The following is a 16,210-nucleotide window of genomic DNA, read 5'->3' as shown; positions in this document are numbered from 1 at the left end:
AAGGGCAGAGAGAGGGGAAAGAGAATTCCAAGCAGGCTCCACGCTCAGCACAGAGCCTGATGTGGGGCTTAATCCTATGACTGTGAGACCACGACCTGAGCTGAAATCAAGAGTTGGACACTTAATCGACTGAGCCAACCAGGTGCCCCTGGACTATAGTATATATATTCCACTTTGGAATGCACAAAACATCCCATACAACAAAAGAACTGAACCCTTCCCAAAATGTTAATAGTGCGGTATTGAAGAACAATGGGTAATGGGTATGTCCTGTTTACCTAGGGGACTATGGAAAAAAACATTTTTTTTTTTTTTTTAAGTTCTTACACCACTAAGGATAGTTCTGAGGGAATTTTAGTGAAATAATAAATATGTACTGTGCTCATGTGCAAGGAATAGTGCTGGATATTTTGGAGCATGTCCAAATGAATCAGACACCAATCCTAGGTCTAAGCCACAGTAAGGTGGACATGACACCACATTTCGTCAAAGCTAAGGGACCAGTGGCTATAAGATATGTCACTTTATACACAACTAATCAGGGGATACTAAAGAGTAAATTACGACATTAACTGCAAAAATACATCCTAATTTCAGAGCTGTTAAAAGGTGAAAATATATACATCTTAAATAAATGAAAAAGAATATGAAAACAGCTAAATGCAAATAATAGAAGTCATATAAAGAGTCCATAAAGGGAATGGATTGCTTCATGCAGAAGGTAGTATTTAAGCCAGATCTTGAAGGATGGGTAGAAGTAGGAAGAGCAGAGATGAACAGAAGGAATAATTTTAGAAAAGTAAACTGCAAGAGGTAAAGCCTAGCAACAGTTAAGTGAAGGAAAGCAAGAGAGAAATATTTAACGAGAGAACACTGTTGAAAAGTTAGAAAGACAAGAGTTAGGAAAAGCTTGACTACAGCTAGGCTAAAGAGCCTGAAATTTATTGTATATGCCTGGGAAATGGTTCTCAAACACATTTCTTTTTTTTTTTTTTTTTTTTTTTTTTACCCTGATACACTTTAGGGCTATAATACACAAAAAAATAGGGCTCACTCTAGCAAGGATTCTCAACTATGAAAGATGCAAAATGAACAAAAGGGATTAATTCTTCTGAAAGTAAATTTAGAAAAAGCTATTCAGAAAATCCTAACTTCTACCTCTACCTTGCCTTGAAAATCACTGTTTTCTATACACTAAAACACTTCAGAAAAATCCGAGTACCCAAAATAATTCAAGTTACATTTCAGGAAAGGTAATCCAGGAGAACTGTGTAAAAATGAAGGAGTATTAGAATAAAGATTAAGGATTGACAATCTACATAAGAAGCTGATCTTCCAGGAAGAAGTTAAACAAATTTCTATTAAATTAGTGACAGTGGGGAAAACGTATGATGAAACTATTACAAGAAACAGAAAAAAATAAAGGAAAGAAAAGTTTAAAATACAATATAATAAGCTCAAACAAGGACAAGTGTATTCCAAAATACTGGGGGTCATTCAGGTGACGTCTAAAATACATCCAAGATTAGAAAAAGTGGAGTCAGGTCTGGAAAGAGCTGTGAACATCATCTAAAAAGAGTTATTGAAGGGGCGCCTGGGTGGCTCAGTTGGTTAAGCCTCCAACTTCAGCTCAGGAGGGTTCAAGCCCCATCTCAGGCTCTGTGCTGACAGCTCAGAGCCTGGAGCCTGCTTCAGATTCTGTGTCTCCCTCTCTCTCTGTCCCTCTCCTGCTTGCTCTCTATCTCTCTCCCTCTCTCTCAAAACTAAATAAACATTAAAAATTTTTTTTTAATAAAATAAAAGGAGTTACTGAAGCCATAATATGGATAAAGCCACCAAAAAGAAGGCAAGATAAGGTAACGCAAAGACAAATTTTTGAAGTAAACATGTATTAATGTTGCTTTATTACATTTAATTTTGCTTCATTACAAATAGCTATCTTTGTATTTTATAACAATCTCATGCTGATTATCGTCATTGCTAATTCTAACAATATAAATGTACAAACAAAAAAGCAAAGCAGAGTGAAGATTAAGAACATGCTTAGGATCATACAAAGCAATAAAAAAAAGGGAGTGTTTGATTAATCCACAATCTGGTGTTATAGCCATCTGGAGATAGTGTGTGTGTGTGTGTGTGTGTGTGTGTGTGTGTGTGTATGTGAATGTGTGTGTGTGTGTGTGTGTGTGTGTGTGTGTGCAAACTTGGTCAAAAAACAATAGTCCACACCTCTGAAAGTAGAACCTGAGACCAACCAAGAAGATATAATTATAGGGGGAATTAGTGTTCAAATTCTTAGATGGCTTTATTATAAACACTCAGTTATCCAGTTCAATCTATGAAAAACAGCAGTCATACCATAGTATCAAATTGTTTTCTCCTTAAATTTTTTTGCAGATAGTGCAAATATTTAAGACCAATATTTTTAAATCAGGTATTTTTCAAATGTGTTTTCAAGTACTCTTAATGCATAAAGGTAATATGATCTTTGTACACGAAAAACTATGGTTTCAAGTCCCAGATGAATAAGAAAGAAAATCTATAATTCTCTGGTGTTAACACTCAGATGTGCTATGAATTCACCAAACAACTTCAATTGAACTCTAATTCATCTTGCTGAAACACCTTTTGACACCCCTCCCACGAGTAGGAGCACGAGGCTTAGAGGGAAGGAAAAGAAATGGAAGAGGGAATGAAGACAACCAAGAGAAAGAAAAAAAGAGGCAAGAGAAGGAGAGGAGAGGTGAGCCAGGTGAGGAACTAGCTACCCGAGTGAAAATGGTAAAAAACCATCATATTGCCCTGGAACAGATTTACTGAGCAAAGAGAATGACACAGCTTTTTGCCACAGGTTGGGCATGACAGAGTCTTGAAAATCATACAGGCTCATCTGCTCGTACTATAGCACAGGTATTTTTCTCGAAACACTTGCACAAATCAGAGGACTCTAATAGGGAATGCAAACGGCCCACAACCTGCAATCTGTCTAAATGATTAGACAGACTGAGACAGCTGATATCAAAGTGCCTACTAATAGTTTACCAATGTATGTTCTTGTGCTACTTCATGACGACTTTTACATAAGCAGATTCCTTCAAAGGAAAAAAAAAAGTCCAAGTGGTTTTCTAAAACTACATGCCATACGAGAACACTGTGGTTAGACTTACACATGGCAAGGAAAGTTTTGAAAAATGGGAAATACCTCAGTCTGACCTTCATGGGCACTGGTCTCATGAGTGACTCGGATAGCCTGTAATGAGAACACAAGGAATTAACAGGAAAAAATGACCGTGTCCAACTTTCTAAAAGAAAACAACAATGCTAAGTTTTAACATCTAAAGCTTTGTTAAGAAACAACAAATCGGAAGAAGTTTAGGAACAGTTTAGCATTACATATTTAAGAATGATTTCTGAGTAACCAAATGAATTGCTGTACTTTCTAACCCACAAATCCCTGAAGACTTAGGAAACTGAATATTTGATTATTTGTAATTTCCAGGTGTTAAGTGGGAGTCATTTAAATTATTTGTTAGAACTAACACTTAACACTTTATTCAACTGGGACTAGAATAAAGTAAGCATCTCACAGATAGAGACTGAAAAAGCTGATCTCATCTGTTTCTCCAGGTTACATGCTCCTCTGCGGCTCTGGCTGTAGTTATGCTTAATCATGCAGCTTCAGTCAGCAGTTTAAAAATGTGGAGCAAAAAGCATGCATTTATCAGAAGCTAGAGATTTCAGTTTTCTGAACTTAAGAAAAAAAAAATGCCCTTACAGTACCCACTATTAGCAAACATGAAGAAAACGGGCAAAAGTAGTCATTTTCGGGTGAAAAGTACAACCTTTATGAATGGCAATTTGGCAATAAGTATCAAAGCCTTAAAAACATGCAAATTGTTTGATCCAGCAATTTCTCTTCTGGGAGTTTCTGTATTTACATATAACTATACATAAGTATATATAATTAAGGACATTTTCAAAGATTTAGCTACAATAATATACCTTGTAGTATTTCTTTCAATAGTGAATAAAGAGGAAAAGTATTAAATTACCAACAATAATTTATTGGTAAAATAAAATACTGTACAATGGAAAGCTATGCAGCCATTAAATGATGATGTCAAATATATACTTACTGGTATGGTATACGTTTGTGATAAGTTAAGTGAAAAAAGCAAGTTATAAAACAATATTACAGTGTGATCAACTTTTTGTTTTAAAAACTTGTGTATATACTTATATACTCCCTATAAAAATATTAATAATGGCGGCTACTTCTTATTGGTAGGATTACTGGTGACTTTTATGTTGTTTACTTTTGTGTAAAATAAAGATGTTTTATGATCTGCAGGTTTTTTAAAGAAAAAACAATTTAAGATAGTCAAAGTAGGTAAGAATGCTAAAACATGATGAAATCAATGAATCTATTGGACACAAACTCTGTATAAGGCATTTTTCTAGCCAAATAATCTGTACATTATACTCCTTCTAATTCCAAAGAACTTAACATCTACCTAGTAGTGTTAATTAAAGTTTAAAAGCCCTTCAAAAGAAAAATAAGAGTCCAAAACCAGTAAGATTTAAATGTCATTCTAAAACAATTCTATGAAATGGTACAAGTAGATTATGTCTTCACACAGGCAAAAACATTACTAAGCTGATAGAATAGCTAACATATGATCTGACATCTAGCCTTAAGCCTTTGTTTTTTCCACTGGTCTTCAGCCTTGTTCCAAATTCCCAGTGAAACACACACAGGGCATTGGCAGGCATCTATTTATTATGGGGAGGGAGTGGTAAGGAACAGTCAATCATAAAATATTTAAAAAATTTGTAAATCAAACTTTTTTTCTGTCATTCAGCTCTAGATGTAGAAAAGAAGTGGCAATTCATCAACATTTATGGATATTTCAGGTAATGTTACATGAAGTACAGAAGGTCTTTTTTAACGGACACAATAAAATCCATAATGGCTCAAAACTAACGTTTCAAGACAAACATCCCAAAAGTATCTACAATCCCACAAAACTTTGCCCGTAAATGAGATCGAGACAGAAAGAAGGTACCGACGTCATAGTTCTCTAGGTATCTGGCTCGTTCTTCAGGGCTCATTGACACAGACTCCTCTAGGAATTTTTTCAAGGTTGATCCAGATTCTGAGAATATTAAAGAAGATAAAATTGAGAAGGTTTGTTATCTCAAAGACATTGATATATGAAAATACTAGAAGCATGCTCTTTTTTTTTAGATAAAAACCCTTTCACTGCTAAGTTGGGAATATAAGAATACTGGGATAAATGATAGGCTCTAAGTTGTTTGTGAAACCTCTTTTTATCAACATTATAAAAGAATGGGAAAGATTAATATTTCTTCTAACAGTATATACATTCCCACTAGGGGAAAAAAAGAAGAAAAAGAAAGGAAAATGCTTATTTGATACTTTAAAAGAAAGAACCACAGCACCACCTACTGCTCAATAAGTCAACTCATGACTTCTGGTGGCTGGGGTTGGGGGGAGGTGATGGACAAGCAGTAATAAAAAATTACTTACCAAAGTGCATCTTGTCTTTATTGTTGGCAATAGCATGGATGAGTCCAATTGTTCCGCAGGCATTGCTGATTGTTTGCTTCATGAAATACACTGATGACGTAACATCTTGTCCCTGAGACTTTATTTTTTCCTCCTCCTCCGTTCTGAATACTTCATACTATTAAAAAAAAAGTCAATAGTCTACTTATGAAAACAATACGTTAAAAAGTACTCAAACACAAAACCAGGAAACTTCTAAATACCCATTAATGGGCATTTGGTTAACATACTACGGCATATCTTAATGGAATCCTATAAAGCACTTAAAAAAGAATAAAATAGATTTATATATTCTGACTCAGAAATCTGTCCATGATTATAGGGTGGTTCTAGGTCAATATATATTACCATGGTTCTCATTTATGTTTTTAAAAAATATACTTTATGTATGCATTGAAAAATCTGAAAGAGTATACAAAAATTTAACAGGTTATCTCTGCGACCATAGATTCTGAGAATATTAAATATTCTTTAATATTTTAGAATTGTGTTTTTTTTCTAACAAGGGGTCCAATGACCTTTTCAGTACGGGTTATCCACTAAATGAATATGTATTGTATTCATAACAAACGCTCACCATTATCTATAATAACTGATTTAAAAACAATATGGGAATAATAAATGTCAGAAGTGTGTGCTCTACACCTGACTGCCTAAGCCCACATCCTGGCTCCATTATTACTTGCTGCGTGATTATTATTATTTCACAAGTTACTTAATGACTCTGTGTCTCATTTTCCTAATTGTAAAAAAAAGGTTAAAAAATAATAAAGAGGTTAAAAAACGAGTGACGAGAAGGAGGAGGGAGAGAGTAGAAAGATGACTTTATTGTTTTGTTCTATAACGTTCAGAATCCAATAAAGTAGGAAATCTGCAAACTATAGCCTAGTGGCCAAATCTGGCCCGCTGCCTGTTCTCATAAGAAAGGTTTTATTTTCGTATTGTCTATGGCTGTTTTCACACTAAAAAGCAAAGTACAATAGTTTTACCACAGACTCTGTAGGCCTGCAAAGTTGAAAATCTTCATTATCTGGCCCTCCACAGAAAAAGATGGCTGATCCTTGCAATTAAGGAAACAAATGATGTCTACAGTAAACCCATAATTCAGAAACTGCCTCTAACAACAAATGTATATATGCCTTAAAAAATCATTTTTATGGGGGCACTTGAGTGGCTCAGGCAATTAAGCATCTGACTTCAGCTCAGGTCGTGATCTCATGACTCGTGAGTTTGAGCCCCGTGTCGGGCTCTGTGCTGACAGCTCCAAGCCTGGAGCCTGCTTCGGATTCTGTGTCTCCCTGTCTCTCTGCCCCTCTCCCACTTGTGCTCTGTCTCTCTCTCTCTCTCAAAAAAAAAAATAATAATAAACATTAATAAAAATAATAATTTTTATGAATTTGCTTCAAAATCAAATTTTTAATTTACATTTTCAGAATAAATTCTGAATCATTAATTCATTCATATGACTTTAACTGATAAAAACTGTAAAAGATTCAATATAGTAAGCTTATGCTGAAATGTTTATATGGTCCTACAGCTTAGTTTACCGTTGTTTAATATCAGTGTTCTTTGCTGACAAAGCAAAATGAGATTTGGCAACTTCTCAAGATTTAACATTTAAGAAGAAAAATCCTAAAATGACACAGAGCAAGCATAGGAGAAAAAGTTATTAACAGCAGACTAAAGTGAAAACACAGGGTCAAGAGACAAAAATATCAGAGAGAAATTTATAGCCTCTTCCCTTGCAATTCATTGGTGAGTAAACACTACAATGAAGCACACATTTAAATCACCATAACTGACTTTCTTTAAAGAGTAACGAAGTATCCATGACAGTTCTTTTGGTATTAGTATGCTTTAGCCATGTGCAATTACATAATCACTTTCTATATCAGAACACAGAAGACTGAAACACTTTGTATCTCCTAAAACATCCACTAGATACCCTTTGAGTGACTTTAATATGTCCCTTATGAACTGAAATGGAAATATGCCAAATTGTAAGAAACAACCAAACATGGCAGATGCCATTATATTCTTCACTTTAATATTTTAGAATTGTGTTTTTTTTCTAACAAGGGGTCCAATGACCTTTTCAGTACGGGTTATCCACTAAATGAAGAGTCCTACTGATAAGGACAACATGCTTTTTTAAAAACTGATGACCCACTACATGAAGGAGACCAAATCCAATTTATTCTTTAATAAGGAAAAAAAAAAAAAAAAAAAAAAAAAGGTAGGTCATACATCTCAATGTTTTGGGAAATTTCCAACTTGGACCATAAACTCACATTTGTATAACACCAACTAAGAAAGCCTAAGCTTTAAGCTTCTTTTTTTTTTCTTTTCTTTTTATTATTCTTTACAGTTGGGGTCCTGGGATAGCTATTGGCTTACTTTAGTAATAAAAGAAAAAAAAAATGAGAATAACATTGGACTAAGAGAGTTAACTTAAGTGTCCTAACCCCTCCTCAAATTTCAGAATAATTACAACCTCACCATTAAAAGTAGTTTGGTCTCATAATGGATAATCACTAAGAAATTAATAACGTTGAATTCTATATTACAAACAGCAAATATGAAGAAATATCCCTTCTTTTTAAAAATTTTTTAAATTTTATTTATTTGACAGAGACAGAGATAGTGCAAGAGGGGGAGGGATAGAGAAAGGAAGACAGAGAATCCCAAGCAGGCTCCGTACCACCAACGCAGAGCCTGACGTGGCATGGGGCTTGAACTCATGAAACCATGAGATCATGACATAAGCCAAAATCAAGAGTCAGACGCTTAACGGACTGAGCCGCCCAGGTGCCCCAAGAAATACCCCTTCTTCAATTAAATGATTTGTTTGGTAGAACTTTAACTAGAAAAGAGAACTATTTCAGTATTTTTTATTTATATTAAACTGAGGCTACTTAGTTATGGCATAAAGAAAATTATCCAGAAATTTCTAGGACTGAACAAAGCCTAATTCTTAATTTCTGTGAGACTTGGCTCCATTTATTCCTGAAAAATAACATGGCCTGAGTATGTATATGACAAAGTCACCAACACTTCTCCCACATCTTCCCAAACATTCACTTCTTCATCTTTCACAGCTACTAAGTTCATCCTATTGTTAAGTTTAAAAATAGAAATCAGAAGGATATAGTCTCAAAAGCTGTTTCACAATGAACTTAAAAATGTTGGTTTCAAAATGCATATATCTATATGACATTCTAAGAAAAGGCTGAAATATGGAGATTTGAAATTAAATATCAAACTCTAAAAATAGATAATTATAATCCCCAACACATCCTAAACCTGCCAATTAAGCTGTGTTTAAACTTAATGATTTCCACACATATCAAGTTTATTCTGAAAATAATGTAACCCCTATCATTAATTATACCTTCCTCCTTAAAGACTTGTTTTTAATTATGGATTGGAAACAATTACACATATACTTAAAATGTGAATATTATTTATTTATACCTTCTCTAAGACAGATTTAAGATTATTCTAGTACTTAACATTTCTAAAGTATATACATCAAAATGTGACTAAATGTGATATCGAAACATGCTGAGGCAAACTAATCATATTTTATAAAAGAAGAAAACTACCCAAGTTTAAAAGTCTAATTCAGGGCTTTATTGTGAATTTATAAATCAAAATCTAAATATCAGCTCTTTAATAAAACTAAGTTTCTAAGATGTCCTTTATGTTTTTTAATTTTAGAGAGAGAGAGAGCATGTGAGTGGGGGAAAGAGGGAGAGGGGGAGAGGGAGAGAGGGAGAGAGGGAGAGAGGGAGAGAGGGAGAGAGGGAGAGGGGGAGAGGGAGAGAGGGGGAGAGGGGGAGAGGGGGGAGGGAGAGGGGGGGGGAGAGGGAGAGGGAGAGGGAGAGAGAGAGAGAGAGAGAGAGACAGAGAGAGAGAGAGAGAATCCCAAGCAGGCTCCACACTCAGCCCAATGTAGGGCTTGATCCAAGGACCCTGGGATCATGACCTGAGCTGAAACCAAGAGCTGGACAGTCAACCTACTGAGCCACCCAGGTGCCCCTAAGATGTCTTTTAGATTTCCTCATATTTTTTAAAAATTGTAAAAATGTTTATTTACTTTTGAGAGAAAGAGACAGAGACCAAGCAGGGAAGGGGGAGAGAGATGGAGACACAGAATCCAAAGCAGGCTCCAGGCTCCGAGCTGTTAGCACAGAGCCTGATGCGGGGCCTGAACTCACAAACCATGAGATCATGACCTGAGCCAAAGTTGGACGCTCAACCGACTGAGCCACCCAGGGGCCCCCAGATTTCCTCATTTTATGCAAGAAGGGAGTCATTTATTCTTAAAGCAGACCATGTTTTTAACTCAACATTGAAAGAGAACATTACATTTACCAGAGACTTCATCTCAGTTAACAAGTACCTTTTCTGTAATAGGGAAGAGAAGTAACACTGCACACACTGGTCTTGGTACCATGCTAAGAAGTTCAGGATCCATTCCATATACATCAACAAACTGCCAGTTAGGATGTAGACCTAATTGTTTGAGAAACTGGTAAAAGTTGAAAACAAACAAACATTGCAACATTAACAGGGAAATAACATGTATTACTGCATATTTAATATATAAAGTGAATGCAAGGTATACTTATTACTAATGTTCAGCAAGAAAAGTAAAGGTTTTCCACGAATAGGGTGAGAAGAGATAGCAATTTATTTATATCAATTAACAAACATTAAAAGTTTATATTAAGCAAAATCCCTTTTTTTCAAAATCCATTACTTTGGGATTGAACATAATAAGCCAGGACTTCACCAAACACATACAGCTTAGCTTGGTTGATATGTTAAACTCATTTTCACTACAATGACTTTTAAGACGTATTTTAAGTTCTCTCAAATAAACAATTATATTAGATGATCAACACAGTTTATCCTACTTACCAAAAATGACGCCTGAGGTTTAAAGATAGATACCACAAATTACATCAATGAGCAAAAAGTACATAAAGCCAAAAGAATCCAAGTGATTATATGAATGCCAGAAAATGCTAGAAGTAAACTGGCTTCCTGACCTCTAGTACACAATGAAACCCACTTCACTGTCTCTCATACCTGGTAAAACGAGTATAACTGAAGATTAGTATTTTTTTAAACTCTTAAGATTTCACAGGAAAATAAAATGTCAGACCCTAATCTACTGCAGAGGTAAAAAGAAAAAGTAATGTGAATAATGTCAATTTCCCAATAAAGTCTTAATATATGTTTGTGTTGAATGAAGCTGATGATTTACAAAAGTACACCATCACAAAATAAGTTTTAGGTGAGAGGGGGAAAAAAAGGAGGAGAGGAAAAAAAATGTATTAAAAATGCATCATTATTCCTTACCTCAAGAATATAAGTTATCTACCAGTCTAACACTATCTGAAGTTTGAAACTAAGGTGCCTTGAGTATTTCTCCTTGAAGAATGATCACATGTACTTGGACCATCAATTGAGATCTTATAAAACCAACAGAAAGCATGTTATGTCACATGAACAGTGCCATTAATCTCACATAGTCAGGTTCTGTAAGAAAAGACTTTCCCAGTTAAAGGGTTACTTTCCATCTCTCTGCTTCTCGGCCTGGCAAAGAAACTCTAACGATAATATGGTTGGTCAAAAATAAGGTCCTAGATAGGTTTAATAAGAAATATATTGAACTAAAAGACTCTTGGTAGAATGTACTCAACACCTATGAGTTTCTTTAAGTCACATGCTTTCCAAAGTCTGAGGCCACAGAAATCAATGGACTCTTCTATAGCATACCTATTCTTCATCTGATTCTACACTTTTAATAAAGTTCACTCAAGTACTCCAAACTACTTCCCTCTCTGTTCTCCACTTTCTCCAAAATCCTTAGTCTATGCCCTTCTCTATATTCAATTTGATCTAGAAACCAGAGAGAATTAAAACTGACCCACAAGTCAAGGGAAGGAACTGTGTCTTAATCATCTTTTTAATCCCATCGCCTAGCACTGTACCTGGCTAACCCAAAGACACTCAAGTTTTATTTGTTGAACTGAAGATCACATCCCTATTTTAACAGATAATCTTGCCATCTGTATGTCTATGGATGTCCATTAAGCTATATTTATCATGAATATTTAAAACATATTCATTTGGTGGCTCAGTCGGTTGAGTGTCCAACTTCTGCTCAGGTCATGATTTCATGGTTCATGAGTTCGAGCCCTGCATCAGGCTCGCTGCTGTCAGCTCGAGCAGGCTTCGGATTCTCTGTCCCCCTCTCTCTCTCTCAAAATGTAAATAAATATTTTTTTAAAAAATTTAAAATATGTTCATTTGTATTTGTGTCATGTTAAATAAGGAGGAAAGATATATTTGGCTTCTAATCGAAAACCAGGCATTCATTTAATCAACACAGAACACTGCCTGCCCAGTCTATAGCCATACCACCCTGAAGGTGCCCTGGTCTCCTCTGAGCTTGGAAGCTAGGGAGGGTTGAGCCTGGTTAGAACTTGGATAGGAGAATACTATCTGCCTAGGATTGAAAGCTCTAAAGGGAAAAGAATCATAAATCCTGATAAGAGGATTTAAATTTGTTAATTTTATACACCCTAAAAAGTCATACTGTCATAAAATTATAAAACAGCATGGTACACGTAACAGAGAAACACATCTATGCTGCAAACTGGAAGTAACAGTGAAACATTTTAGGGATAGTCTTACTCCAGGTCAGCCAAAGCTATTAAGGATGAAAAATACTAAGATCCAAGGCAGCCACTGTAGAAAGAATGATTAGTAACTGAGGAATGAATGACTACATTAACATAAAAATGGCTACATTTTAACTGGAATCACACTTAAATTTTTACTCATACTGCTAATCTCAAAGAGATTGACATAAAAAGGCCAATCCAATATCTATCAAGTACATTTGTTGCATCCTCTGATTCTGGATTGCTGTAAGATTCACACAGGAAGTCATCTATGAATGAAAAAACAAAAGCAGCTATTAATAGTAACTACCTCTGGGAAGTGGAGAAAGGGTGGGGAAGAAGGTCTTCAACTTTTACTTCTCTCTTTTTTTTTTTTTTAATCATGAAGCTGTCCTACTTTGATAATTAAACAAACGCATCTGTGTTTAAAATTATCCTATGTAAATAGAGAATGATTGGAAGGAAATTCTCTAAAATATTGACTCCTTAAAAATACATACATACATACATACATACATACATACATAAAAATATTGACTGCAGTTAGCTTGGGTGATGTGAACTCAACTTCTTATTTTCCAGTTTTAAAAAATGTGTTATTTTTATAATAGTTACATGTAGTTTGTAAGTTATAAAAATCTATAGAACTGATACACATGTTTTAGTTAAATTTACAAAACTGGGAGAAAAACTCAAAGTAATGACCTTAAAACTATTCCAAAAAAATTTCTCCAGACTACCCACAGAGTATTCTGTATATGCATTTCCAAAGCCATCTCTACACAATAGAAGCATGCAGTTTGCATCAAGCGGGATAAAAGGACTTACAACCTAATACCAATCTGGCCTTTCTAAACATTGGGTAATAACAAAATTCTGACTGATTAGCCCACTAAATTTTCACAATGCCACTGTAATTTTGGCCAATCAAGAAAAATGAGTAATTTAGGATATGTGCCCTTAAAATATGAGGCAACTTTTTTTTTTTTAATTCTATGGTCCAATGATAAATTTTTCCGCCAAATAAACACCATTTAAAATTATTTGTAAATATTTTTAAAAAGTATCATGTATCAGAAAGCATGCTAGAAGCTTTAATATACTTCACCTTTACTGCAAGGAGCAAGGTAGCTTTTATTAGATCCTTTTACCAATGAGAAAACGGAGTCTGGGAGATTACAGCATTGTTCAAATTCACATGGCCAGAACCCACGCGCAAAGCTCCAGGCTGCTCTCATCCCTATTTACTTTTCTTTCACTGAAGTATCTTCTTTTATACGGTGTTCTCTAACTTTAGCCACAATGAACAAAAAGTCTGTAACCACCTCTTCCCTCCAGGTCTTTGCACACAAACTAGACTTCTCTACCTGAAAAATTGTTACCCTTTGCCCCTAACATAATGAATTCTTCCTCCTTTTTTAGATGACAAATAACAAAAACTCTGATTTTGTAAATTTAAGAAAACAGAAAAATAACATTCACTTTCCTTTCAAATTTGTTTTAAGCCACTTTTTCTGGTCTTTAATGGCAAGCTCAGGGCAGTGACAGACTCCACCTTATTACTCATTTGTTAATGATTTAGATTGTAACAGAAATTATGCTTATTTAGTACTTGATATTACTACTAATAAATATATATAAGCAGTAATTGCTAGAAGAAGTAGAGAGTGACTAGAAGTTAAATGAGAATAATTTTTTTTTATCACCTGATTTTATTCCGGGTAAGTCCTACCTGTAACATGACAAAATATCCTTAGAATGGATTGACAGCACATTAATCAACAAGAAAAATCACTGCTTACCACATCTACTGAGACACATGGTTACTAGTTAATGTCTAACAGTTAATAATGATCTCTATATAATAAATATGTCAATCATTTTCCTACAAACTAGGCATCATTAGAACATAAAACTAAGAGTATAATAACGTATGCAACTACCAAATTGTACCAAGTAAAATACCTAAGATTCCATTAAGTTGAAGAAATAGAGAGTGTGGGGATGGATATTGTTCGGGTTTATCTGTGGCTTAATTTATTCTCCAAATTCTAAGTCAGTTATCAAATTTCTGTTCATTTTCTAGTCTCAATTTTGTCACTAACATATAAAGAATTAAAACCAACCACAAAAATTTTGGTTAAAACCAATCACTTCTAAAATATTTGCTCATTCTGCCCTAAAATCACATTACTTCTTTAATAAATTTAAAACAAACTGAACCCTGCCAAAACAAGCCAGAAATAGTGTCAAATCATACACTAAATAACATCTTTTTCCCTGTTTATGTCACCTCAGACTGGCCTCCTGTCACCAACTAACCTATTATGTTTCTCCTGATGGTTTTGATCACAGTGCCCTATTAATTTTTTCATTGCACTTAAAACAATTGCTAATTGTTTGCTTACTTGTTTATTGTCTATCTTCCCACTGAAAAGCAGAAAACCATGAATATTTTAATCACCAAAGAATAACCAGCTCCTTCTCAGATACCTGGCATTAGAAAAGGTGCTCCGCAAATATCATTTAATCTATGTGAATAAGTAAATGTGCATGTGTGTTTGTTTGTGTCTCTTTAAAGTGAATGTGTTTTATAGTTAATATTAAGATTACCTAGGAACAAGGTCCATTGGCAGCTGGATCACAATATGTAAGTTTCCAGTTAAATAAATTTATATCTTATTAACAAATAATATCACCAAAAATAGTTTTGTCTCTTGATATGGCTAATTACATTGATTGACTTTTGAATGGTGAACCCAGCTGTGCGATCCCTGGATAAACTGCTCTTAGTCATGAAATAGTATTCTTTTTATCCATTGCTACACTCAATTTGCTAATATTTTGCTAAAGCTTTTTAGATCCCATGAAGGATACTGGTCTGCAGTTACTCTTATTATGGCTTGTCTGGTAATGCTGGCCATAAAATGAATTGGTAAGTGTCCCTCCTCTTCTATGTTTATATACAATTGGTATTATTTCTTAAAAGAGTATCTCAAGGGATGCAGAAAAGCCATTTAAGAAAATTAAACATGGATTCATGATAAAAACTCTCAGTAAACTAGGAAAAGAAAGAAACTTCTTTATCTGACAGAAAGCATTTACCGAAGCCCTACAATTAACATATTTAATGATGAAAGATCAAATGTTTTCCACCGAAGGCAGAAAACTTTGTATTAAAGGTCCCAACAAATGCAAAAAAGAAAAAGAAATAAAAAGCACACAGATTGAAAAGGAAGAAGTAAAAACAGTCTATTCACACAGAATATGATTGTCTATATAGAAAAATCCCAAAACATCGACAAAAAAAGCCACCAGAATAAGCGCATTTGGCAGGGTAGTAGGATACAAGCCATCATATAAAAATCAACTATATTTCTACACATAGCAATGGACATTAGAAATTGTAACTTTAAAACAGTGTCATTTACAATAGTAACAAATATTTAGGTATAAATCTAACAAAATACATGCAAGACCTATACGGTGAAACTACAAAACACTGTTGAGTGAAATCAAAGACCTAAGCAAATGATGAGATATACTATCTTAATGGAATACAAGACTCAATATTGTTAAGATGTTAATTTTCCCCAAACTAAATCTATATATTTAGACACATTTACCATCACAACCATGATTTTTTTGTACAACTTGACAAGTCGATTCTAAAATTTATATGGGAAGGCAAAGTAACTAAAACAATTTCAAAAATAAACAAAGTGGGAGGATTCATACTATTTGATTTCAAGATTTACTACAAAACTACAATAATCAAAACAATGTGGTATCGGGAAAAGAACAGACACAAAGATCAATGGAAAAGAACAAAGTTCAGATACATGGTAAATTGATTTTTCACAAAGGTATAAAAATAGCTTTGGATTAGGTCTCCCCTATGGACTAAATCAGAAGGTGC

The 16,210-nt window shown here is 34.4% G+C and overlaps 1 protein-coding gene across 5 annotated transcripts in view; it reads right to left on the bottom strand.

Annotated features, from left to right (window-relative positions):
* UCHL3 (ubiquitin C-terminal hydrolase L3) overlaps nt 1–16,210 on the bottom strand; it is a 53,485-nt gene that overhangs the window by 24,764 nt on the left and 12,511 nt on the right. For 2 of the 5 annotated variants that reach the window (XM_042928080.1, XM_042928074.1), the window contains 4 exons: nt 9,996–10,124; nt 5,552–5,708; nt 5,071–5,156; nt 3,203–3,250 (listed from right to left, as the gene is read on the bottom strand). In XM_042928080.1, coding sequence (XP_042784014.1) covers nt 3,203–3,250; nt 5,071–5,156; nt 5,552–5,708; nt 9,996–10,124 — 420 coding nt within the window. Of the gene's footprint in view, nt 1–3,202; nt 3,251–5,070; nt 5,157–5,551; nt 5,709–9,995; nt 10,125–10,960; nt 11,067–12,507; nt 12,531–13,997; nt 14,024–16,210 lie in introns of those variants that run through there. The other 3 variants (XM_042928090.1, XM_042928110.1, XM_042928101.1) reach the window with 3 other exon arrangements.

The sequence above is a fragment of the Panthera leo genome, chromosome A1 (genome assembly GCF_018350215.1).
Source record: "Panthera leo isolate Ple1 chromosome A1, P.leo_Ple1_pat1.1, whole genome shotgun sequence".
NCBI classification, from domain to species: Eukaryota; Metazoa; Chordata; class Mammalia; order Carnivora; family Felidae; genus Panthera; species Panthera leo.
This window is presented reverse-complemented; position numbering and strand designations above follow the sequence as displayed.